This window comes from Heterodontus francisci, chromosome 17 (genome assembly GCF_036365525.1).
Source record: "Heterodontus francisci isolate sHetFra1 chromosome 17, sHetFra1.hap1, whole genome shotgun sequence".
NCBI classification, from domain to species: Eukaryota; Metazoa; Chordata; class Chondrichthyes; order Heterodontiformes; family Heterodontidae; genus Heterodontus; species Heterodontus francisci.
Genome location: NC_090387.1, coordinates 4992382 through 5018529, shown reverse-complemented (window position 1 = coordinate 5018529; position 26148 = coordinate 4992382). Strand labels below are relative to the sequence as shown.

General features: G+C 43.4%; 1 protein-coding gene across 5 annotated transcripts in view; it reads left to right on the top strand.

Moving 5' to 3' along the window:
• Nucleotides 1–21456, top strand: part of LOC137378690 (transcription initiation factor TFIID subunit 4-like) — a 459938-nt gene extending 438482 nt beyond the window's left edge. For all 5 annotated transcript variants that reach the window (XM_068049031.1, XM_068049028.1, XM_068049032.1 and 2 more), the window contains one exon: nt 18073–21456. In XM_068049031.1, the coding sequence (XP_067905132.1) occupies nt 18073–18240 (168 nt within the window). In that variant the 3' untranslated portion in view covers nt 18241–21456. The remainder of the gene's footprint in view (nt 1–18072) is intronic.
• The last annotated feature ends 4692 nt before the right edge of the window (nt 21457–26148 follow it).

Below are 26148 nucleotides of genomic sequence, written 5' to 3'. Positions count from 1 at the left end.
ATACACAGGGACTGCTATTCCCCATAATATATACAGGGGCTGCTATTCCCTATAATATAAACAGGGGCTGCTATTCCCTATAATATATACAGGGGCTGCGATTCCCTATAATATAAACAGGGGCTGCTATTCCCTATAATATATACAGGGGCTGCTATTCCCTATAATATAAACAGAGACTGCTATTCCCTATAATATGTACAGGGGCTGCTATTCCCTATAATATAAACAGAGACTGCTATTCCCGATAATATATCCAGGGGCTGATATTCCCGATAATACATGGGCTGCTATTCTCTATAATGGACACGAGGGCTGCTATTCTCTATAATATACTGTCATGCAGGGCCCCACTTGCCAAGGATGCGGCATATTAATTTCACCACATGGACATTAAATTTCAAATTGTTGCTGGGAAGAGAAGACCTGTTACTGCCAGGCCTTGGCTGGAAAAAATATTTACATACTAACAGAAATTGAAGGCAGGGAAGCGCATTCCATTCCCTGCTAAGATGATACAATATAGAGACCCAAGACGTGGTCAGACCAGTTAGTCACATGACTAACCTGCTTGGCAACCTGGGGGTTTCTGATTTGTACAGATTGAACTGAGAGCCTGCAGAAAGCAGAATGCTCCTGGACTGAAGAAGACCTCCTGTCTGCCTGTCTGCTGCCATCCCTTTCTCACAAGCCTCTGAATCCACTGAAGACACAAGAACCCCAAGAGAGAAATGTCTCCTACAGCGGACAAGGTTTAAGAGAATACTGGGCCCCAACGAAAAGCAAGATCTACCTACAATCAAGAACTCTACAGTGAGTTCAAAGAAACGTATCAACAACTCTTCAGATATTGCCTCAAACTTTTCTACTTTATGTTTCATCTGCTCTTTTCTGTCTCTATTTGCATGTGTGTATCGCGTAGGCATGCTAGCGTGGGACGCATCATGTATCCGTAGGCGTTAACCGAATTAAAGTTTAAGTTTAATAAATGTCAACTTTTCTTCTTGAAACCTAAGAAAGCCAGTTTGTGCTGGTTTCTTTGCCTTATAATTGGAAAGCGGTGAACAAGGATTCACACAGGGGGAGCTAAAAGCAGTGTGTTTAAAAATAAAACCCTCTTATAGTAAGACCAGTTGATGGCTAAAAGGGGACCCTAGACCTCTTTCTCACTTGGTCGTAACAATACACAGGGACTGCTATTCCCTATAATATAAACAGCGGCTGCTATTCCTTACATTATACATGGACTGCTATTCTCTAGAATATACTTAGGCACTGCTATTCTCGACAATATACACAGCAGCTGCTATTCTCTAGAATATACACAGGGGATGCTATTCTCCAGAATGTACACAGGGGCTGCTATTCTCTATAATATACACAGGGGCTGCTATTCTCTATAATGTACACAGCAGCTGCTATTCTCTAGAATATACACAGGGGCTGCTATTCTCTATAATATACACAGGGGCTGCTATTCTCTATAATATACACAGGGGCTGCTATTCTCTATAATGTACACAGCAGCTGCTATTCTCTAGAATATACACAGGGGCTGCTATTCTCTATGATATACACAGGGGCTGCTATTCTCGACAATATACACAGCAGCTGCTATTCTCTATAATATACACAGGGGCTGCTATTCTCTATAATATACACAGGGGCTGCTATTCTCTATGATATACACAGGGGCTGCTATTCTCGACAATATACACAGCAGCTGCTATTCTCTAGAATGTACACAGGGGCTGCTATTCCCTACAATATACACAGGGGCTGCTATTCTCTATAATGTACACAGGGGCTGCTATTCCCTACAATATACACAGGGGCTGCTATTCTCTATAATATACACAGGGGCTGCTATTCTCTATAATATACACAGGGGCTGCTATTCCCTACAATATACACGGGCTGCTATTCTCTATAATGTACACAGCAGCTGCTATTCTCTAGAATATACACAGGGGCTGCTATTCCCTATAATATACACAGGGGCTGCTATTCTCTATAATATACACAGGGGCTGCTATTCCCTACAATATACACAGGGGCTGCTATTCTCTATAATATACACAGGGGCTGCTACTCTCTATAATACACACAGGGGCTGCTATTCTCTATAATGTACACAGGGGCTGCTATTCCCTACAATATACACAGGGGCTGCTATTCTCTATAATATATACAGGGGCTGCTATTCTCTATAATATACACAGCAGCTGCTATTCTCTAGAATATACACAGGGGCTGCTATTCTCTATAATATACACAGGGGCTGCTATTCTCTATAATGTACACAGGGGCTGCTATTCTCTATAATATACACAGGGGCTGCTATTCTCTATAATATACACAGGGGCTGCTATTCTCTATAATGTACACAGGGGCTGCTATTCTCTATAATATACACAGGGGCTGCTATTCTCTATAATATACACAGGGGCTGCTATTCTCTATAATATACACAGGGGCTGCTATTCTCTATAATGTATACAGGGGCTGCTATTCTCTATAATATACACAGGGGCTGCTATTCCCTATAATATACACAGGGGCTGCTATTCTCTATAATATACACAGGGGCTGCTATTCTCTATAATGTACACAGGGGCTGCTATTCCCTACAATATACACAGGGGCTGCTATTCTCTATAATATATACAGGGGCTGCTATTCTCTATAATATACACAGGGGCTGCTATTCTCTATAATATACACAGCAGCTGCTATTCTCTAGAATATACACAGGGGCTGCTATTCCCTACAATATACACAGGGGCTGCTATTCTCTATAATATACACAGCAGCTGCTATTCTCTAGAATATACACAGGGGCTGCTATTCCCTACAATATACACAGGGACTGCTATTCCCTACAATATACACAGCAGCTGCTATTCTCTAGAATGTACACAGGGGCTGCTATTCCCTACAATATACACAGGGACTGCTATTCCCTACAATATACACAGGGGCTGCTATTCTCTATAATATACACAGCAGCTGCTATTCCCTATAATATACACAGCAGCTGCTATTCCCTACAATATACACTGGGGCTGCTATTCTCTATAATATACACAGGGGCTGCTATTCTCTATAATATACACAGGGGCTGCTATTCCCTACAATATACACGGGCTGCTATTCTCTATAATGTACACAGCAGCTGCTATTCTCTAGAATATACACAGGGGCTGCTATTCCCTATAATATACACAGGGGCTGCTATTCTCTATAATATACACAGGGGCTGCTATTCCCTACAATATACACAGGGGCTGCTATTCTCTATAATATACACAGGGGCTGCTATTCCCTATAATATACACAGGGGCTGCTATTCTCTATAATATACACAGGGGCTGCTATTCCCTACAATATACACAGGGGCTGCTATTCTCTATAATATACACAGGGGCTGCTATTCTCTATAATATACACAGGGGCTGCTATTCTCTATAATATACACAGGGGCTGCTATTCTCTATAATATACACAGGGGCTGCTATTCCCTATAATATACACAGGTTCTGCTATTCCCTACAATATACACAGGGGCTGCTATTCTCTAGAATATACACAGGGGCTGCTATTCCCTACAATATACACAGGGACTGCTATTCCCTACAATATACACAGGGGCTGCTATTCTCTATAATATACACAGGGGCTGCTATTCCCTATAATATACACAGCAGCTGCTATTCCCTACAATGTACACAGGGGCTGCTATTCCCTACAATATACACAGGGGCTGCTATTCTCTAGAATATACACAGGAGCTGCTATTCTCTATAATGTACACAGGGGCTGCTATTCTCTATAATATACACAGGGGCTGCTATTCTCTAGAATGTACACAGGGGCTGCTATTCCCTGCAATATACACAGGGGCTGCTATTCTCTATAATGTACACAGGGGCTGCTATTCTCTATAGTATACACAGGGGCTGCTATTCTCTGTAATGTACACAGCAGCTGCTATTCTCTAGAATATACACAGGGGCTGCTATTCCCTATAATATACACAGGGGCTGCTATTCTCTATAATATACACAGGGGCTGCTATTCTCTATAATATACACAGGGGCTGCTATTCCCTACAATATACACAGGGGCTGCTATTCTCTATAATATACACAGGGGCTGCTATTCCCTACAATATACACAGGGGTTGCTATTCTCTCTAATGTACACAGGGGCTGCTATTCTCTATAATATACACAGGGGCTGCTATTCCCTACAATATACACAGGGACTGCTATTCCCTACAACATACACAGGGGCTGCTATTCTCTATAATATACACAGGGGCTGTTATTCCATTCAATATAAACAGGGGCTGCTATTCCCTATAATATATACTGGGACTGCTGTTCCCTATAATATATACTGGGGCTGCTATTCTCTATAATATGCACAGGGGCTGCTATTCCCTATAATAGACACAAGGGATGCTATTCTCTATAATATACACAGGGGCTGCTATCCTTTAATATACGCAGGGGCTGCTATTCTCGATAATATACACGGGCAAAGCCGAGTGTATCAAGCCTGTGTCCTCCGTACCTTGCTCTATGGCAGCATGGCCTGGACAACGTATGTCAGCCAAGAGCAACGTCTCAATTCATTCCATCTTCGCTGCCTCCGGAGAATACTTGGCATCAGGTGGCAGGACTGTATCTCCAACACAGAAGTCCTCGAGGCGGCCAACATCCCCAGCTTATACACACTACTGAGTCAGCGGCGCTTGAGATGGCTTGGCCATGTGAGCCGCATGGAAGATGGCAGGATCCCCAACGACACATTGTACAGTGAGCTCGCCACTGGTATCAGACCCACCGGCTGTCCATGTCTCCGCTTTAAAGACGTCTGCAAATGCGACATGAAGTCCTGTGACATTGATCACAAGTCGTGGGAGTCAGTATATTCTGTATAATATACAAAGGGGCTGCTATTCTCTATAATATACAATATACACAGGGGCTACTATTCTCTTATATGCACAGAGACTGCTACTCCCTATAATGTACACAGGGGCTGCTATTCTCTATAATATACACAGGGGCTGCTATTCCCTATAATAGACACAAGGGCTGCGATTCTCTAATGTGCTCAGGGACTGCTATTCCCTATAATATACAATATACACAGGGGCTACTATTCTCTTATATGCACAGAGACTGCTACTCCCTATAATGGACACAAGGACTGCTATTCCCTATAATATACACAAGGGCTGCTATTCCCTATAATAGACACAGGAGCTGCTGTTCTCTAATATGCACAGGGACTGCTATTCCCTGTAAGAGAGACACAAGGGCTGCTATTCCCTATAATCAACACAGGAGCTGCTATTATGCATAATATACACAGGGCCTCCTATTCTGTATAATATACAAAGGGGCTGCTATTCTCTATAATATACAATATACACAGGGGCTACTATTCTCTTATATGCACAGAGACTGCTACTCCCTATAATGGACACAAGGACTGCTATTCTCTATAATATACACGGGCTGCTATTCCCTATAATATACACAGGGGCTACTATTTTCTAATAATGCACGGGGGCTGCTATTCATTGAGTCATAATGGAACAGAAGGAGGCCATTCATCCCATTGAGTCCATACTGGTTCTCTGTAGAGCAATCTAGTAAGTCCCATTCCACACTCTATCGCCATAGCCTTGCAAGTTTATTTCCCTCAAGTGCCTATCCAACTTCCCTTTGAAATCTTTCCACTCTCGTGGGCAGCATGTTCCAGGTCATTAAAATAAAAGCAAAATACTGCGGATGCTGGAAATCTGAAATAAAAACGGAAAGTGCTGGAAATACTCAGCAGGTTTGACAGCATCTGTGGAGAGACTCTGTTTCTCTCCCACAGATGCTGCCAATTCTGCTGAGTATTTCCAGCACTTTGTTTTTGTTCCAGGTCATTACCACTTGCTGTGTAAAAAAGTTCTTCCTCACATCCTCCCTGAATCTCTCGCCCAAAATCTTAAAGCTGTGTCCCCCTAGTCCTTGTACCATCAGTTAATGGGAACAACTTTTCTTTGTCTACCTTGTCTAAACCTGTCATAATGTGTGCACCTCTATCAAATCTCCCCTCAACCTTCTTTGCTCCAAGGAGAATAACCCCAGCTTCTCTAACCTAAACTTGTAACTAAAATCCCTCATCCCTGGAACCATTCTGGTAAATCTCCTGTGCAGCCTATCAAGGATCCTCACATCCTTCCTAAAGTGTGGTGACCAGAAGTGGACACAGTACTCTAGTTGGGCTTTATTAAGGTTCAGCATAACTTGCCTGCTTTTGTACTCAATGCCTCTATTTATGAATCCCAAGATCCCGTATACTTTACTAACTACTCTCTCTATGTTCTGCCACCTTCAAAGATCTATGCACATGCAACCCCTGGTCCCTCTGTCCCTGCACACTCTTTAGAACTGTGCCATTATGTCTATATTGCCTCTCCCTATCTCTTCTGCCAAAATGCATCACCTCACACTTCTCTTTATTAAATTCCATCTGCCACTTGTCTGTCCATTTTGCTAGCCTATCTGTGGCCTGTTGCAGTTGATTAGTATCATTCTCACTGTTTGCCACACTTCCAAGTTTCACATCTTCAGGAAGTTTTGAAATTTGACATATATATTTAATTTAAAAAAAGCAGTGGTCCCAGCACAAAGCCTGGGAAACACCACTGTGGACCATCCTCCAGTTTGAAAAACAACCATTTATTGCTGTTTTCTGTATTTAAGCCAATTTTTTATCCAATTGGATACTGACCCTCCTATTCCATGAGCCTCAATTTTGTTAACCAGTCTTTTATGTGGTACCTTGTCAAATACTTTCTTAAAATCCATATAAACAACATCCACTGCATTCCCTTCATCAACCTTCTCTGTTACTTCATCAAAAAATTTAATTAGATTAGTCAAACATGATCTGCCATTTACAAATCTGTGCTGACTGTCCTTAATTAATTCAAACATGTCCAAGTGCCTGATAATTTGTTCCCCTGATTATTGTTTCTAAAACTTTATCCACCACTGATGTTAAACTGACTGGCCTGTAGTTGCTAGGAATGTCCTTACACCCTTTCTTGAATCAGGGTGTCACATTTACCACTCTCCAATCCTCTGGCACTTCCCCATATCTAGGGAAGATTAGAAGACTATAGCAAGCCCTTCCACTATCTCCACCCGCACTTCCTTGAGCAACCTGCGATGCAAGCCATCTGGACTAGGCAGCTTATCCACTCTAAGCACAGCCAACCTTTCCAGTACATCCTTCTTATCAATTTTCACCCCATACAGTACATTTACCATCTCCGCTTCTACCGATATTTTGTCAGCATCCTCTTCCTTAGTAAACACCGATACAAAGTACTCATTAAGTATTATAGCCTTGCTTTACAGCTCTAAGCATATATCATCCTCTTTGTCCTCAATAGGCCCTACTCTGCCTCTTACTAACCACTTACAATTTACATGCCAATAGAAGATTTTTGGATTACCTTTTATGTTAACTTCCATTCTATTCTCATATTCTCTCTTGGCCAGTCTTATTTTCCTCTTCACTTCCCCTCTCAACGTATTGTATTTGGCCTAGTTTACACCTGAAGTCACCTGATATGTGTCATACACCCTCTTTTTGTTTCATCATATTCTCTATCTTCCTCATCATCCAAGGAGTCCTGGCTTTGATTCCCCTGCCTTTCTCTCTCGTTGGAATATACCTAGCCCGTACCTGAAACATCTCCTTCTTAAAGATTGCACATTGTTCCATTGTAGTTTTTTCTGTCAAACTTTGGTTCCATTTTACCCTAGCTAGATCTATTTTAGATTGTTCCTTGCTCTTCTCCATTGCTAATCTAAACTTATGATACGATGATCACTCTTACCCAAGTGTTCTCCCACAGGTACTTATTCCACTTTTCCACCTCATTCCCCAGCACCAGATCCAGCAATGCCTCCTTCCTAGTTGGACCAAGAAGATACTGGTCAGGGAAATTTTTCTGAACACATTTCGGAAATCCCTCTCCCGCCTTACCCTTTACTCTAACATTATTCCAGTCAATATTTGTATAATTAAAGTCCCCCAGTATCACCCCTCTATAGTTCTTGCAAATCTGTGATTTCACTGCAAATTTGCTCCTCTCTCTCTCTATCTCTCTCTCACTATTTGAAGGCCTGTAGAATACCCCCAATAGCATGATCATCCCCTTTTTCTTCTCAACTCTAACCAAATGGATTCTATCCTTGCTTTCTCAAGGACATTCTCTTCCCAACACTACAATGTCTTCTCTAATCAGTACTGCCACCCCACCTCCCTTTCTTCCTTCCTTATCTTTTCTGAACATTTTGCATCTTTGAATATTAAGCACCCAGGCTTCACCATTTTTAAGCCATGTTTCCGTTATTACCACTACATCACATTCCCGCACAGCTGTTTGTGTTTGTCACTTACCAACTTTATTCACCACATTTTGTGTGTTTACATAAATGCATTGTAAACCTGTCTTTGTATTCCCCGTGGTCCTCCTTAGGCTGCTGCTCTCTAATATGGTGCTAATCTTTCCCTAGAACTATTCAACACTTTCACTCCTTTATGCACTTTATTCCTCTTTTCTATTTCTGCTGCCCACCCCTTGCCAATTTAGTTTAAACCCTATTCCTTATAATGTATACATGGGCTGCTATTCTCTATAATATACACAGGCCCTGCTATTCTCTATAATGGAAACATAGAAACATAAAAATAGGAGTGGGAGTAGGCCATTCGGCCCGTTGAGCCTGCTCCACCATTCATAAAAAATCATGGCTGATGGTCTAATTCAGTACCCTGTTCCCACTTTCTCCCCATATCCCTTGATCCCTTTGGCATTAAGAAATATATCCATCTCCTTCTTGAATATATTTAATGACTTGGCCTCCACTACCTTCTGTGGGAGAGAATTCCACAGGTTCACCACCCTCTGAGTGAAGAAATTTCTCTTCATCTCGGTTCTAAATGGCATTCCCTGTATCATGAGACTGTGACACCTGGTTCTGGACTACCCAGCCATCGGGAATATCCTCCCTGTATCTAGCCTGTCTAGTCCTGTTAGAATTTTATAGGTTTCTATGAGTTCCTCTCATTCTTCTAAACTCTAGTGAATATAAGCCTAGTCAACCCAATCTCTCCTCATACGTCAATCCTGCCATCCCAGGAATCAACCTAGTAAATCATCTTCATACTAACTCCCTTCACGGTAAGAACATCCTTCCTCAGATAAGGAGACCAAAACTGCACACAATACTCCAGATGTGGTCTCACCAAGGCCCTGTATAACTGTAGTAAGACATCCTTGCTCCTGTTCTCAAATCGTCTTGCAATGAAGGCCAACATTGGGATGGCACAGTGGCGCAGTGGTTAGCACTGCAGCCTCACAGCTCCAGCGACCCGGGTTCAGTTCTGGGTACTGCCTGTGTGGAGTTTGCACGTTCTCCCTGTGACTGTGTGAGTTTCCACCAGGTGCTCCAGTTTCCTCCCACAGCCAAAGACTTGCAGGTGATAGGTAAGTTGGCCATTGTAAATTGCCCCTAGTGTAGATGGTAGGGAATATGGGGTTAATGTAGGATTAGTATAAATGGGTGGTTGTTGGTTGGCACAGACTCGGTGGGCCGAAGGGCCTGTTTCAGTGCTGTATCTCTAAATAAATATACCATTCACCTTCCTAACCGCTTGCTGCACCTGAATGCTACCTTTCAGCGACTGGTGTACAAGGACACCTAGGTCTCGTTGTGCCTCCCCCTTTCCCAATCTATCATCATTCAGATAATAATCTACCTTTCTGTTTTTACAACCAAAGTGGATAACCTCATATTTATCCACGTTATACTGCATCTGCCATGCATTTTTCCACTCACCCAACTTGTCCAAATCACCTTGGAGTCTCTTTGCATCCTCCTCACAGCTCACAGTCACCACCCTCCACCCCCCCCCCACCCCCCCCCCCCCCACACCTCCCCCCAGCTTTGTGTCATCTGCAAACTTGGAAATGTTACCTTTAGTTCCCTCACCCAAGTCATTAATATATATTGTGAATAGCTGGGGCCCAAGCACTGATCCCTGCGGTACCCCACTAGTCACTGCCTGCCACCTGGAAAAAGACCCGTTTATTCCTACTGTCTGTTTCCTGTCTGTCAACCAATTCTCAATCCATGCCAGTATATTACCCCCAATCCCATGTGCTTTAATTTTAAACATTAACCTCTTATATGGGACCTTATCAAAAGCCTTCTGAAAATCCAAATACAACACATCCACTGGTTCTCCCTTATCTATTCTATTAGTTACATCCTCAAAAAACTCCAGTAGATTTGTTAAGCATGATTTCTCTTTCATAAACCCACGCTGCCTTTGTCCAATCCTGTTTATGCTTTCTAGGTATTCCGCTATCACATCCTTTATAATAGACTCGAGCATTTTCCCCCGTACTGATGTAAGGCTAACTGCTCTGTAATTCTCTGTTTTTCTCTCCCTCCCTTTTTAAATAGTGGGGTTACATTTGCCACCCTCCAATCTGTAGGAACTGCTCCAGAGTCGATAGAATTTTGGAAGATGATCACCAATGCATCCACTATTTCCAGGGCCACTTCCTTTAGTACTCTGGGATGTAGATTATCAGGCCCTGGGGATTTGACCCCATTAACCCCATTAATTTCCCTAGCACTATCTTTTTACTGATTTCCTCCGGTTCCTCCCTCTCATTAGACCCTTGGTTCCCTAACATTTCTGGGAGGTTATTTGTGTCCTCCTTTGTGAAGACAGAACCAAAGTATGTGTTTAATTGTTCTGCCATTTCTTTGTTCACAGGGGATGCTGTTCCCTGTAATGTTCCCTCTAGTATACTATAGTACAGTGTAGAAATGCAGCAAGACCTGGACAATATCCAGAGGCTTGGGCTGATAAGTGGCAAGTAACATACTTTTAGTTTTTTTTAGTTTTAGAGATACAGCACTGAAACAGGCCCTTCAGCCCACCGAGTCTGTGCCGACCATCAACCACCCATTTATACTAATCCTACACTAATCCCATATTCCTACCACATCCCCACCTGTCCCTATATTCCCCTACCACCTACCTATACTAGTGACAATTTATAATGGCCAATTTACCTACCAACCTGCAAGTCTTTTGGCTTGTGGGAGGAAACCGGAGCACCCGGAGAAAACCCACGCAGACACAGGGAGAACTTGCAAACTCCACACAGGCAGTACCCAGAATTGAACCCGGGTCGCTGGAGCTGTGAGGCTGCAGTGCTAACCACTGCGCCACTGTGCCGCCCACATAAGTGCCAGGCAATGACCATCTCAAACAAGAGAGAATCTAACCATCTCCCCTTGACAGTCAATGGCATTATGATTGCTGAATCCCCCACTATCAACATCCTGGGGGTTACCCTTGACTAGAAACTGAACCCGAGTAGCCATATAAATGCCATGGCTACAAGAGCAAGTCAGAGGCTAGGAATCCTGCTGCAGGTAACTCACCTCCTGTCTCCCCAGGTCCTGTCCACCATGGCACAAGTCAGGAGTGTGATGGAATACCCTCCACTTGCCTGGATGGGTGCAGCTCCAACAACACTCAAGAAGCTCGACACCATCCAGGACAAAGCAGCCCGCTTGATTGGCACCCCATCCACAAATATTCACTCCCTCCACCACCGACGTACAGTGGCAGCAGTGTGTACCATCTACATGATGCACTGCAGCAACTCACCAAGGCTCCTTAGACAGCACTTTTCAAACCCGCGACCTCTACCAACTAGAAGGACAAGGGCAGCAGATGCATGGGAACACCACCACCTGCAAGTTCCCCTCCAAGTCACACACCATCCTGATTTGGAACTATATCGCCATTCCTTCACTGTCGCTGGGTCAAAATCCTGGAACTCCCTTCCGAACAGCACTGTGGGTGTACCTACCCCACATGGACTGCAGCGGTTCAAGAAGGCAGCTCACCACCACCTTCTCAAGGGCTATTAGGGATGGGCAATAAATGCTGGCCTGGCCAGCGACGCCCACATCCCATGAATGAATAACAAAATATACACAGGGGCTGCTATTCCCTATAATGTACACAGGGCCTGCTATTCCTTGTAATATACAATGTGGTCCTTGTTCCAATATTATACACTGTCGGTTATTTCTGTCACTGATCCTTGTAGAATATTCGCCTCTCCTTCTTCACCATAGAACGGTAGAAACATTACGGCACAGAAGGAGGCCATTCAGCCTATCATGTCTGTGCCGGCTGGAAAAACTAGCTACCCAATCTAACCCCACCTTCCAGCCCTTGGTCCATGGCCTTGCAGGTTACAGCACTTCAGGTACATGTCCAGGTACCTTTTAAAAGAATTGAGGGTTTCTGTTGCCACCACCATTTCGGGCAGTGATTTCCAGACACCCACCACCCTCTGGGTGAAAAGCTTTTTCCTCATGTCCCCTCTAATCCTTCTACTAATCACCTTAAATCTGTGCCCCTGGTAATTGACTTCTCCGCTAGGGGAAGCCAGTCTTTCCTGTATTCTGTGGGCTTTCATTTATTGACCAGTCAAATGCGTTACTAAAATCCATGTAGACTACATCCACTGCACTACCCTCATCAATCCTCCTTGTCACTTCCTCAAAAAACTCAATCAATTAATAAGACATGACCTTCCCTTAACAAATCTGTGCCTTTTTAAGTGGCAGTTTATCCTGTCCCGCAGAATTGATTCTAACAATTTACCCACCACCGAGTTCAGACTGACCAACCTATAATTATTTGGCCTATCCCTCACACCCTTTTTAAACAATGGTACAACATTTGCAGACCTGCAATTGTCTGGAACCTCTCCTGTATCTAGTGAGGATTTGAAATTGATCCTCAGAGCATCCGCTTTTTCCTCCCTTCCTTTAACAACCTGGGATGCAATCCATCCAGCCCTGGATATCAGACCCTCTGGTACTTCCTCTCTCATTATGCTTATCGTATCTAATATTTCACACTCCTCTTTAACTACAATGTCTGCATCATCCCTCTCCTTTGTGAAGACAGAGACAAAAAACTCATTAAGAACCCTGCCCACATCTTCTGCATCCACGCATCTCTGAGAGGCCCTACCCTTTCCTCAGTATTCCTCTTGCTCTTAATGTACTGATAAAACATCTTCGGGTTCTCCTTAATTTTACCTGCCAATAATTTTTCATGTCCTCTCTTGGCTTTTCTAATTTCCTTTTTTACTTCACCCCTTCACTCCTGTGGGCTTTCTAAAGTATTAAGCATTTTGTGATTGTCATATGCTTTCTTTTTCTGTTTTAACTTACCCTGTAAGCTTCGAGAGAACCAGGGGGCTCTAGATTTGGCAGTACCACCCTTTATTTTTGTGGGGACATGCCTACACTGTGCCTGTAGTATCTCGCTTTTGAATGCCTCCCACTGGTTTGCCACTGATTTTCCTTCAAGTAGCTGTATCCAGTCCACCTTCGCCAGGTCACCTCTCAGTTTCATAAAATTTGCCTTCCCCCAATTTAGAACTTTTACTCCTGTTTTATCTTTGTCCTTTTCCATGATTATGCTAAAACTAACTGTATTATGGTCGCTGTCTCCAAAATGGTCACCCACTTTTATTTCATCCACTTGCCCAGCTTCATTACCGAAGACTAAATCTAGAATTGCGCCCCCTCTAGTTGGGCTTATTACGTGCTGACTAAAAAAGTTCTCTTGAACACAGTTCAAGAATTTTGTGCCTTCCGTGCCCTTCACACTGTTTGTATCCTAGTTGATAGGATGGCACAGGAGGGTGGCACAGTGGCACAGTGGTTAGCACCGCAGCCTCACAGCTCCAGCGACCCGGGTTCAATTCTGGGTACTGCCTGTGCGGAGTTTGCAAGTTCTCCCTGTGACTGCGTGGGTTTTCGCCAGGTGCTCCGGTTTCCTCCCACAGCCAAAGACTTGCAGGTTGATGGGTAAATTGGCCATTATAAATTGCCCCTAGTATAGGTAGGTGGTAGGGAAATTGAGGGAAGGTGGGGATGTGGTAGGAATATGGGATTATTGTATGATTAGTATTAATGGCTAAATTGTGGCGAGTCGAAGAGACTTAGTAGTTGGCAGGAAAAAAGACAGAGGCGCAAGGGGAGAGCCAACTGTGCAACAGCCCCAACAAACAAATTTCTCTGCAGCACCTGTGGAAGAGCCTGTCACTCCAGAATTGGCCTTTATAGCCACTCCAGGCGCTGCTTCACAAACCACTGACCACCTCCAGGCGCGTATCCATTGTCTCTCGAGATAAGGAGGCCCAAAAGAAGTATTAATGGGTGGTTGATGGTCGGCACAGACTCGATGGGCCGAAGGGCCTGTTTCAGTGCTGTATCTCTAAATAAATAGATATTGGGGTCGTTGAAATCCCCAACTATTATTGCCCTATAGTTTTTGCACTCAGAAATTTGCCTACATATTTGTTCTTCTATCTCCCTCTCACTATTTGGGGGTCTATAGTACACTCCTAGTAGTATGACTGCCCCTTTTTTATTTCTGAGCTCAACCCATATGGCCTCATTTGATGATTCATTTAGCAAATCATCCCTCCTCACAGCTGTTATTGATTCCGTAACTAATAATGCTACACTCCCTCTTTTTTATCCCCCTGTCTATCACGCCCGAAAACTATATCCAAGAACGTTGAGCTGCCATTCTTGCCCTTGTTTCTTTTGCTGTAGAGAAATCCCTGAATCCCAGGGAACCCATGTGTAAGAGGGATGATGGACTGGGATCTGCACTGTACCCACTCCCCCTGCTGCTGGTGTGCACAGTGCAGCACTGCCTCAGCCCACATAGTTTGTAGCTGAGAGCATAGGGAAGAAGAGAGGTGGTTCCAACCTGGGCAAAACAAAATTGTTTTGCAAAACCACTGTCATTTGACACACCCTTGCCTGATCGCTTCCTGGCATCTGATCACAGGATAAGGGAGCAGCAGCTGCAGCCAAGGCCAGCGCCAAGCTGTTCCGCCCTCTTGGCTGGAGGAGGATGCCTGGAGGCAAACAGCCCACAAAACAAGGCAGGCTTTGTTTAATATAAGCAGTCCTGATGGCAAATTAGGAAGCATATTCCTATATGAAAAATATATACACGCGCACACATGTATCCGGAGAAAATAAAATCTAAGCAGGGAGAGGGATGGAAATTGAGATGAGACGAGAGAGCCTGGAGTGTGGATAACCGTGTGGCATGTTACCTGAGGGATATTTTGCTGTGTTTTTTCTTGCTGTGTGCTGCTCACTAATTTGTTACTATGGCTACAGACAATATTGGCCTCTCTTTGAGTTCCTTAAGGTGCAGTTACTTTATTAAAGGTGTTTTCTTTTCCCTGTGTTCAAAACAAGCATGCACTGATAACCTGGGATTGTTTTAAAAATAAACCAAAACAATCTATGTATTCTTTGATGCTTTCTTCCCTCAGTTGTTGAAACCTGTTAAAGGGCTGATTCCATTCTGGTTTCCAGTTGTTGCACAGAAAGAAAGCAACTTTCCTCATGTTGACGGACTTACTGTGTATTTCTAGCTGATAACCATCCCGCCCCCGTCCCAGCCGGTCACAACCCCTCCAGAGACTCCTCACTTCCCTGCCTAGTGACCAAGCACTTCTTTAATGGGGCTGACGTTGCTGTTTGTTGCCTATTAACATGTTGGAGGTTTTTTGACCTTGGATATTCTCAGGTTCAGAGATGCTGGTCCTCCCTGTAACAGTCTGCCCTGCCTACCAATATCCAACCACGCGATAGCATAAGCCAGGATAATCCTGGGACAAGTGTCGTGTGAAGCACAAATGCCAGTATAGACCAGTTAGCCAAATAGCTTGTTTCTGCTGTAGTCTGTGTAACATGGTGTCCCTCTTGACCTCTGCGCTGGATATTGTATCTTTTACACATGCGCTCGTGTGTACTTCTACAATCTTTTCGAAGGCCATCCTAGAAAGCCCTTAGTACAATGAGGTCAACATGGAATTGTTAAGCTGTTTCATTTCACAAAGCAAGCAAACATATTTGTCTTTGTATAATATAAAGTCATAAAGTTTCTATACATCCCCACATCAGTAGGTCATCTTAATTTAATTAAATAAAATAACTTCTAACTACTATTATGTATCTTAAGCTTGAATCTTCTGAAAGCTTCCTCTTGTAGCTTTCTCTTTTTAAAAAAAACTCTGTGTCAACCCCCCTGTGAAGCATCTGGGCCCAGGGAACCTCTACAACACAATGGGTGTGTGGTTTATTAAATTGGGGCTTTTTAGTATTTGGGAAAATAACTTCAATGACTTGTTCATTAGCATTTTAACCACCTTTTATATTGGTGCTCCTTTAATTTGCATGAATCCACTTTGCTTTAGAATAAACCTTTAAATAAACATATTAAAACTCAAATCAGGACCCCTTGTAAAGATGTTGGCTGAAGTTTTTGTGGTTCTTTGAGCAAGAAGAAAGAACTTGCATTTATATTGCATATTTCTTATCCTCGGGAAGTCCCAAAGCACTTTACAGCCAATGAAGTACTTTTGAAGTGTAGTCACTGTTGTAGAAAACAGCAGCCAATTTGCACACAGAAAGCTCCCACAAACAGTAATGCGATAAATAACCAGATAATCTGTTTTAATGATGTTGGTTGAGGGTTAAATATTGGCAAAAACACTAGAACTCTCCTGTTCTTCTTTGAATCGTGTCATGGAAAGATTTATATGCACACATTGCTCATTGGGCCACATTTTAATGTCTCATCCAGCAGGTGGCACATCCAACAGTGCAACACTCCTTCAGTATTGCACTGGAGTGTCAGCCTGGATTATGAGCTCAAGTCTCTGGAGGGGGTTTTCAACCCATGTCCTTCTAACTCAAAGGTGAGCATACTACCACTGAGACATAGCTGATACCTTCTTAACGGTTTACGATTAAGCAACTTGTCCACCTCTGAGGGGATTAAGATTCAACCACACAGTGTGAGACTGGAGTCCGATGTAGGCCAAATCAGGCAGGGGTCCTGGTTCCTCTATCTCAAAAGCAATAACAATCCAGCTGGGTTTTTGCAGTTCAGCTGAGTTCCTGGGCCTTTTTCATGGTGCCAGCCGACAAATTGTAGCATCCAGTTCCACAACTTGGTTTGATAGGATTTGAACTCCAACTCTGTTGATTAATACTGCCATAGAGAGATGAACTTGGAGCTGTTGTCACTGTGCAAGGCATTGAAGCACTAGACAGAAACTTTGCTTCTAGATTTTATTAGAGGGAATGATACTCATAGACAACATAGACAATGGAACACAGGCTGCCGGAGACCTCACTCTGCAGTCATGAGGTGATTCGCCACTTCATTTTCTGTGACAAAGATCTCACCTTTATCTTCAACTAAAAGACCATTAACATCACTTCCTCCATGACGTTCGCTCTTGACTTACAATAACCCATCATCCCAGAGAGTGGATCCCATCACTAAAGCTATCCTTACATGTACAGAAATCTGAAACATGTCATTTAACAGGTATCTATTAGAATGTTTGAACTACAGCCTTGCAAAGCAGCTGTGGTGATTTTAGCCATCTTGTGACATTCTGCAGATATTGCCTGTTTTAATAAATTTTGCAAAATAAACGGTCTTAATGACAAAATTAAGTCCTGAACATAAAATGGCTCTGTAAAATCTTACCTCTTTGCATTCTTAGCAAGGGAGGTGGGCGGGGGGGGCGGGGGGAGGGGAAATAAAGTGTGGTTCCTGCTCCAGATCAATATCCTGTAATTCCTCCCAGAATATGTTGCGTGTGTCCAGAATTGGACTCGGCTGTGATACCTTCATGTTAAACAGCTCACCAACAGTCTTGGCTCATGCACCATGAACATTACTTGGGTGGCACACCATAGGTTTTTTGGCCCCCATGTAATCATGGCAGGGTCAAGGATAAATAGAATTTCTGTTAAGCAATGATTAACTGTGAAGATTGCCTTTGATTCCTGCTGTGATCTATGTTTCTCCTCCTCACAGGGCACAGCTCCCACATTGGGTCCCCAGGCAGGATATGGACCGGCCTCATCTCGCCAGTACACACGACAGAGAGTAACTCGAGTAAACCTCAGGGACTTCATCTTCTACATGGAACAGGAGCGAGACACCAGGCACTCACTAGTACTGTACCGAGCACTGCTGAAATAGAGGGCAGAGGATGGAGGGCTCAGTCCCTCTCTCCTGCATCCACAGGCGATCAGCATTCAGTGACTGCCGCCTTGTGCCTTTTCCTAAAACAAATCATTTCGTATCCAAATTTGTTTACTGTTGCCTCAGACCTCATCTTCCAATAACCTTTAGATACCTCTAACTGAATGTTTGCATCCAGTATTTAAATTCTCTGCAATTCCCCACCCCATTTTTGTCAGTTTGTTAGTAGAGATTAAAATAAGAACTGTGAAAGATGGTAAATACATAATGAAAACAGCAAATACTGGGACATACACACAACAGGTCTGTCAGTACCTCAGGCAGGAATACAGCTCTGAGTTTGTGTTCAAGAAGGAAAACGGTCCCCGAACAAACCAATAATGGACCTCTTACTGTCCAGTTGCTCAGACTGGACCTGTTGTGCTTTTGCAGCAGTTTTAGATTTTCATTTTGCCTTTTTTGGGCCCCCCACCCCCTGTGATTTTGGTAGGGAAAGGGGAGACTATACAGCTGTCTGTTGTAGTCTTCGATCTTATTTCGATACTTTAGTTTGTCTTTTCAGAAGATATTATTATGTTGTAACCTACTCCAGGGGTTAGTCAGAATAGCTGCTCCTGTATTCAAAAGCCTTTAGCAGTATTGAGAACTATACATTGAAGGGAAATATATATATTTTTTTCCATTTTATAACTTTATTTAAAGTTTCTTTATAAAACTCAAAATAAATGGTTACATAGCAGGGACCTGGTGAGGTTGCCTGAGATATTTTAGCTGTGAGGGATATTGCTCAGTGAAGATCTCCTTCATGAGTAGATTAAACTGGGCATTGCTGGTCTCACCAGTGTGTGTTCCATTTGTACCAGCCGGTGTGGGGGATCATTTAGTTTAAACCCATTTTAAAAGTTTTTCTTTTAAATTTTATTTGGGTGAGGGCAGGAATTAGTACAAGTATGGGGTACCCTAGTGAACCCCTGTTCCGTTAATATGCGAGTTGCCTCTCTTTTTCTCTCTCAAACATGTTGCTGTCACATTGAAACTTAGCACACAATTGAGTGAAGTAGTAGAGCCAGTGATTTGGTGGGTTAAAGAAGGTGCCATACTGCAGTGGTTCTCAAACTTGTTTGGTTCTTAAAATATAGGTTTATTTCCACAAAAATTCTCCAATCTCCATCTCACCCCAGAACTGGAGAATTGTAGAAGATAAAGATCATCGATCAACTTTTTGGCGTCTATCTCTGTGCTGATGTCACTGCTGCTAGCCACTCTGTACTGTACATGTATCGGCCGTATTCCACTCCCAGCTCACACCAAGTACACCTCCACCTGTGCTCATCTGCTTACCCTTATCTCGACTATACTATGCAGTTCTCAAGATGAAAAAGCAACAGAGACTTCTTCCATACTAACCGTAAATCATGATACAATTAGATCTGCTTGAAATTAATTGCGGTGCAACATGTTATTGTTGTCAGCTTTCCTTCTGCTACTGCTCTAAAATAAGTTCAGCAAAAGCCCAGTCACATTAATGATTATATTTCAGATCCCCTGGAAAGTCTCTGTAGACCCACGAGGATCCGCAGACCCCAGTTTGAGAACCACTGCCAGACAGAAACAGGATCCCGGTGTGTGCAGAGTTACTAATACTCAGTTGGATTGCCATTCAAGTTGCCACTGTTGAGCCTAACTGTTCTTGTGTTCAGTGTGGGGCTGGCAATGATTATCCAGTGACCTGTGGACAGAGTGCGTGTGCAGGCCAGGCATGAGTTTGGAATTCTGTTCGATTGATGCCCCTCCGTGGCTGAGGTTCCAGAGGGCACTCTGAACCTTAGGGAAACGTCTCCCAGCAAGCTATCTGTGGGCGGATCTTCCTGTTCCTATGCCTGCTTATCTGAGTGTAATTAACAGAGGATCTCTTAGCCATAAGAGGTCGTCTGCCTGGGAACAGAATTGGGAAAAATCTGCCCTAAAACCTTCAGCAAGAAAATTGGCAACAAAAAAGGGGGCAGATTATTCTCACCTCACCCTAGACTTCCCCCCACCCCCATCTTAGTTCATCATCAATATTTTCTCAGTAGTTTCCCCCCCCCCCCACATACTAGCTCAAAATTCTCCTTCCCAGTACAAATTAAGAATTCCTCCTTCCCTTACTATTAGTTCACCTTTTTCTCCCCAGTATTAATTCATTTCCCCCGGTATTCTTTCACCATTGCCCCTTTCGCCAGTATTAATACTCACTTTTTCCCAGTATTAATTCCCCCTTTTCTCAAGTAGTAATTCCTTTCCCCTGCATTAATTCCCCTTTTCCCCAGTAGTAATTCCCCTTTGCCCCAGTATTAATTCACCCCTTTCCCAGTCATAATTCTTCTTTTCACCAGTATTAATTCCCCCTTTCCCCAGAATCAATCCCTTTTGCCCACTATTAATCCCCCCTCTTTCCCCCATATTAATTCCCCCCCTTTCCCCAGTATTACTTTCACAGCTGATGCAGGGAATGGTTTGACTATTCAGACCAATTATTTCACATAATAGAGAAGAATGTTGAACTTTTGTCAAATTTGTAGACGTACACCCTGTACTTGAGCTACAAACAGCATATATCATCACACTGCTCCGTACAGCCGCAGTGCGTGTGCGTGCACACCAAGTGAGAGAGAGGGCACTGGTCTTCCAATCAATGATGTTACCTTGTGCTTCCCTGCCCTGAATTTTGCTTGAAGCACACAGTAATCTCTGTCAGGCTGGCTGAATTTATCTCAACCACCTCCCCCCACTCCCCCACCCGCCCCCCCCCCCCAACCTCTGGTTGTATAAGTGTGTTCTGGCACTCTGAGGCAATACGGTTTTGACATCATGAAGTATCGGGGAGGGAGGGAGAGAAAAAGCACAAATAAAGCAATTTTTCAGTCTGTGTAAAAATAGTTTTAATAATTTTTTTACGGTTCTTAAAGAACGAGCAAGTATATTTGCACTTCATCTGCAGTCTAGCCAAAATATTATTTAAGGTGTTAACTCGAATGAGTAAGCACAACAATCATGTAGGAAGCAGAGAGCTGGTTTTAGAAAGACAATAATTTGTACATAGTGTTTACAAAGACTTTTGTGTTAATTAGAATTCCATTATTTTTGGTATCGGACCCTGTATATACGATTATGCTCTACAGTCCGTGTGCAAAGACATACTTGCAAACTTTGTACTTATTTTGTAAAGAAATAAAACAGCTGTTTATTAAACATTTCATATGTGCTGTTTTCTCTCATTCACACTGAAAGAATATTTAACAAAGTGATGGAAGGTGTCGTCGACAGTGCTATGAAGCGGCACTTGCTCAGCAATAACCTGCTCACTGATGCTGAGTTTGGGTTCCACCAGGGCCACTCAGTTCCTGACCTCATTACAGCCTTGGTCCAAACATGGACAAAACAGCTGAACTCCAGAGGTGAGGTGAGGTGAGAGTGACTGCCCTTGACCTTGACCTTAAGGCAGCATTTGACTGAATATGGCATCAAGGAGCCCTAACAAAACTGGAGTCAATGGGAATCCTCTGCTGGTTGGAGTCATACCTAGCACAAAGGAAGATAGTTATGGTTATTGGAGGTCATAGAGTCATAGTCATAGAGATATACAGCATTGAAACAGGCCGTTCGGCCCACCGAGTCTGTGCCGACCATCAACCACCCATTTATACTAATCCTACATTAATCCCATATACCCTGTCACATCCCCACAATTCTTCTACCACCTACCTACACTAGGGGCAATTTACAATGGCCAATTTACCTATCAGCCTGCAAGTCTTTGGCTGTGGGAGGAAGCCAGAGCACCCAGCAGAAACCCACATGGTTACAGGGAGAACTGACAAACCCCGCACAGGCAGTACCCAGAATTGAAGCCAGGTCACTGGAACTGTGAGGTTGCGGTGCTAACCACTGCACCGCTAACCACTGTGCCACTCCAGGTCAGTCATCTCAGTCCCAGGACATCCTTGCAGGAGTTCCTCAGGGTAGTGTGTAGGCCCAACTATCTTCAGCTGCTTCATCACTGACCTTCCCTCCATCATAAGGTCAGAAGTGGGGATGTTTGCTGATGATTGCACAATGTTCAGCACCATTTTCACCTCCTCAGATACTGAAGCAGCTTGTGTCCATATGCAGCAAGACCTGGACAACATCCAGGCTTGGGCTGATAAGTAATATTCGCACCACACAAGTGCCAGGCAATGACCATCTCAAACAAGAGAGAATCTAACCAACTCCCCTTGACATCCATTGCTGAATTCCCCACTATCAACATCCTGGGGCTTATCATTGACCAGAAACTGAACTGGACCAGCTACATAAATGTTGTGGCTACAAGGGCAAGTCAGAGGCTGTGATTTCTGCAGCAAGTAACTCACCTCCTGACTCCCCAAAGCCTGTCCACTACCTACAAGGGAATATTCTCCACTTGCCTGGATCGATGCAGCTCCAACAACACTCAAGGAGCTTGGTACCATCCAGGACAAAGCAGCCTGCTTGATTGGCACCCCATCCACAAACATTTACTCCCTCTGCCACCGATGCACAGTGGCAGCAGTGTGTACCATCTACAAGATGCACTGCAGCAACTCACCAAGGCTCCTTAGACAGCACCTTCCAAACCCGCGACCTCTACCAACTAGAAGGACAAGGGCAGCAAATACATGGGAACACCACCACTTGCAAGTTCCCCTCCAAGTCACACACCATCCTGACTTGGAACTATATCACTGTTCCTTCACTATTGCTGGGTCAAAATCCTGGAACTCCCTTCCTAACAGCACTGTGGGTGTACCTACCCTACATGGACTGCAGTGGTTCAAGAAGGCAGTTCACCACCAACTTCTCAAGGGCATTTAGAGATGGGCAATAAATGCTGGCATAACCAGCGATGTTCACATCCCCCAAATGAAAAATAAAAAAATATGGCCTTGAACAGGTCCTTTCTTTGTCCACAGTCCTTCCTGTGGGAGAAAGACATTTTCTAATCTCAGTCCCTACTATATAGTTTGTGTTTGTGTGGTCAATGTAGGGAAACACAGCAGCCATTTGTCCACAGCAAGCTCCCACAAACAGAAATTAGAACAATCAGACGATCTGTTTTAGTGGTGTTAGTTGAGGAATAAATAGTGGCCAGGACACTGGGAAGAAATCCAACATAGCAAGACTCCTTCTGTGGTGCCTTGAAATGTCATCTTAGATTCTGGGCTTGAGTTTCTCGAGTGGGATGTGAACCCACAGCCTTCTGACTGAGAGATGTGAGTAAAATAACTGAGCCTAGCCATTTAGCCCTGAGTGAGAGTTAGTGTTGAATTAGAGCAGGTTTGCAACACCAGGACAGGTAAGTGAGAAAACCAGCTACTTACACTTAACAGGTGAATCTGCGCTGCATCCCCTCCAAGGTCAACAGATCTTCCCTGAAGCGTGATGCCCAGAACTAAAGAGTTGGGGTCTGACCAAGGCTCTGTACACTGAAGCATGACTTCTGCCCCTTTGTATTGCAGCCCCTTTGAGATACAGGCCAATATTCAATTAGACTTTTTAGAGCAAAAATAATTACACATGGACACAAACCCGATTCAGTGAGAAGAGATGAATGTTAATGTGACAGATCTGAGGACTCTCCTGTTTAATATCACAAGAAACTCTACATTTTATTTATACAGTATTTCTGTTGGGTTTGTAGTTGCACCAATTGAGGGCACTTTAAATTGGTTACTGATTGATTGCAATGTAGTATCATGGAAATTTTTGCACAAGAAAAACTTGCATTTATATAGCACCTTTAATGTAGTAAAATGTCCCAAGACCCTTCACAGGAATGATTCAAAATTTGATGCTGAGCTACATAGGGAGTTATTAGGACCAGGTGACCAAAAGCTTGGTCAAAGAAGTAGGTTTTAAGGAGCGTCTTAAAGGGGGAGAGAAAGAGGTGGAGAGGTTTAGGGAGGAAATTCCAGAGCTTCGGGCCCAGGTAGCTGAAAGAATGGATGAAGTAATGAAAATCAGTGATGTACAAGAGGCCAGAATTGGAGGAGCACAGAGATCTCGGACAGTTGTGGGGCTGAAGAGGGGTTATTGATAGGGAGGGGTGAGACCATAGAGGGATTTGAAAACAAGGATGGTAATTTTAAAATCAAGACATTGCTGCACGAGAGCCAATGTAGCTCAGAAAATGCAGGGGTGATGGTTAACAGGATTTAGTGCAAGTTAGGATATGGGCAGCAGGGTTTTTGATGACTCAAGGGAACAGTAGTTGCAAGATGGGAGGCCGGCCAGGAAAGCATTGGAATAATTATGTCTAGAGGTAACAAAGGCATGAAAGAGGGAGACCATTTATCTCATCATATCTGTGTTGGCTCTTTGAAAGAACTATTCAATCAATCCTACTCCTTCACACTTTCCCTATAGCCCTGTCTAGATGGAATATGCATACCTGGACCTGGATTTCAACAGCTGTGGTTTCCAGCTGTGCAAATAGTGTAATTTTTTTTTCTCCGCTGTCTTTAATTCCATTTGGGGGGTTTGTTTATGCAAGTCTGAGACCAGCTCTGGAAAAGGGAATATTCCTTCACATTACAGTTTAACAAGTGAGGCAAGACTCACAGGCCACCCAGATAACCACATAATTAATAAGGGAAAATTCAGCTCCCGTATTCCCATATTTCCACCCCATTTAAATCGCTATTTTTAAATTATTCTTCCATGGAATGTGGGTGTCAGCATTTGTTGCCCATCCCTACCTGCCCTTGACACTGAGTGGCTTACTAGGCCATTTCAGAGGACAGTTAACCGTCAACTACATTGCTGTGGGTTTGGAGTCACATGTAGGACAGACCAGGTAAGGGCAGCAGATTTCCTTCCCCAAAGGATGTTAGTGAACCAGATGGGGTTTTTTTAAAACAACAATCGATGATAGTTTCATGGAACTATTACTGACACTAGCTTTGAAATCCAGATTTTTAAAAATTAATTAATTGATTGAATGTATTTATTAATTATTATGGCAGGTTTTCTAATTGATGTCGGTCTCAACAGGTCTTGGTTAGCAGCCTCAAACCCCTGGGAGAATATTCAGAGATGAGATTCTGAAAGGAAGATTTACCCAACCATATTTGTCAAATCTGTCGCCCAAATCCTATCTCATATGTACCACATGCTTATCCTAGTTCACCACTCTACTTCCCATTTTGCAGATGGATGTCACTAAAAGACTTGACGAAAGAGAGATCAGTCTCACACACAACTTCTCAGCATGCACACCTGATCCACACTACAAGTGCAGCTATCAAGACCCACAGCAACATCTCGGGATTTATTGCTTTGAACTTACACGAGCATTGTGGGAAAAAAATCTCCTTACTTGCCTTATTATTGCTTCTGTTAATGTAACCTTTAATAAACTTGTTTCATTGATTTAATACCTTGAGCTACATGGTCTAATTGGAGGAGTAAGGAATGATAAAACAGTTATACGGAGGAGAGAGCAGGAAAGGGCTAAGGTTGAAATAGTATGGAAAAGGCTGGGTAATGTTAAAGGTAGTGCATTACTTGGTAATTGTTGGAAACACCAGCACAGGTAGGAGAGCTGTTTCGCTACATAAAGAGGGCTATGGAACACACTATTGCACTACTCATAGTGAAATGTTAAAAATGAACAGATCAGAGACAATCAAAAGGTGAGGGTAAATATAAACACTGAAGGACAATGTGACTGGTACAGAGGCTGCATTGGATGTGTTGTTAAACAATCCACTGGAACTGGTTTGGTGAACTGTGGGATCCAGCAATCATAGAATTGGCAGTGATTTAAAAAAATCTAACAATACAGATAACAAAATGAGGAAGCAAGACTTTGGAAAAACCGATTTGTAAGTTGTGAGGAGAGTG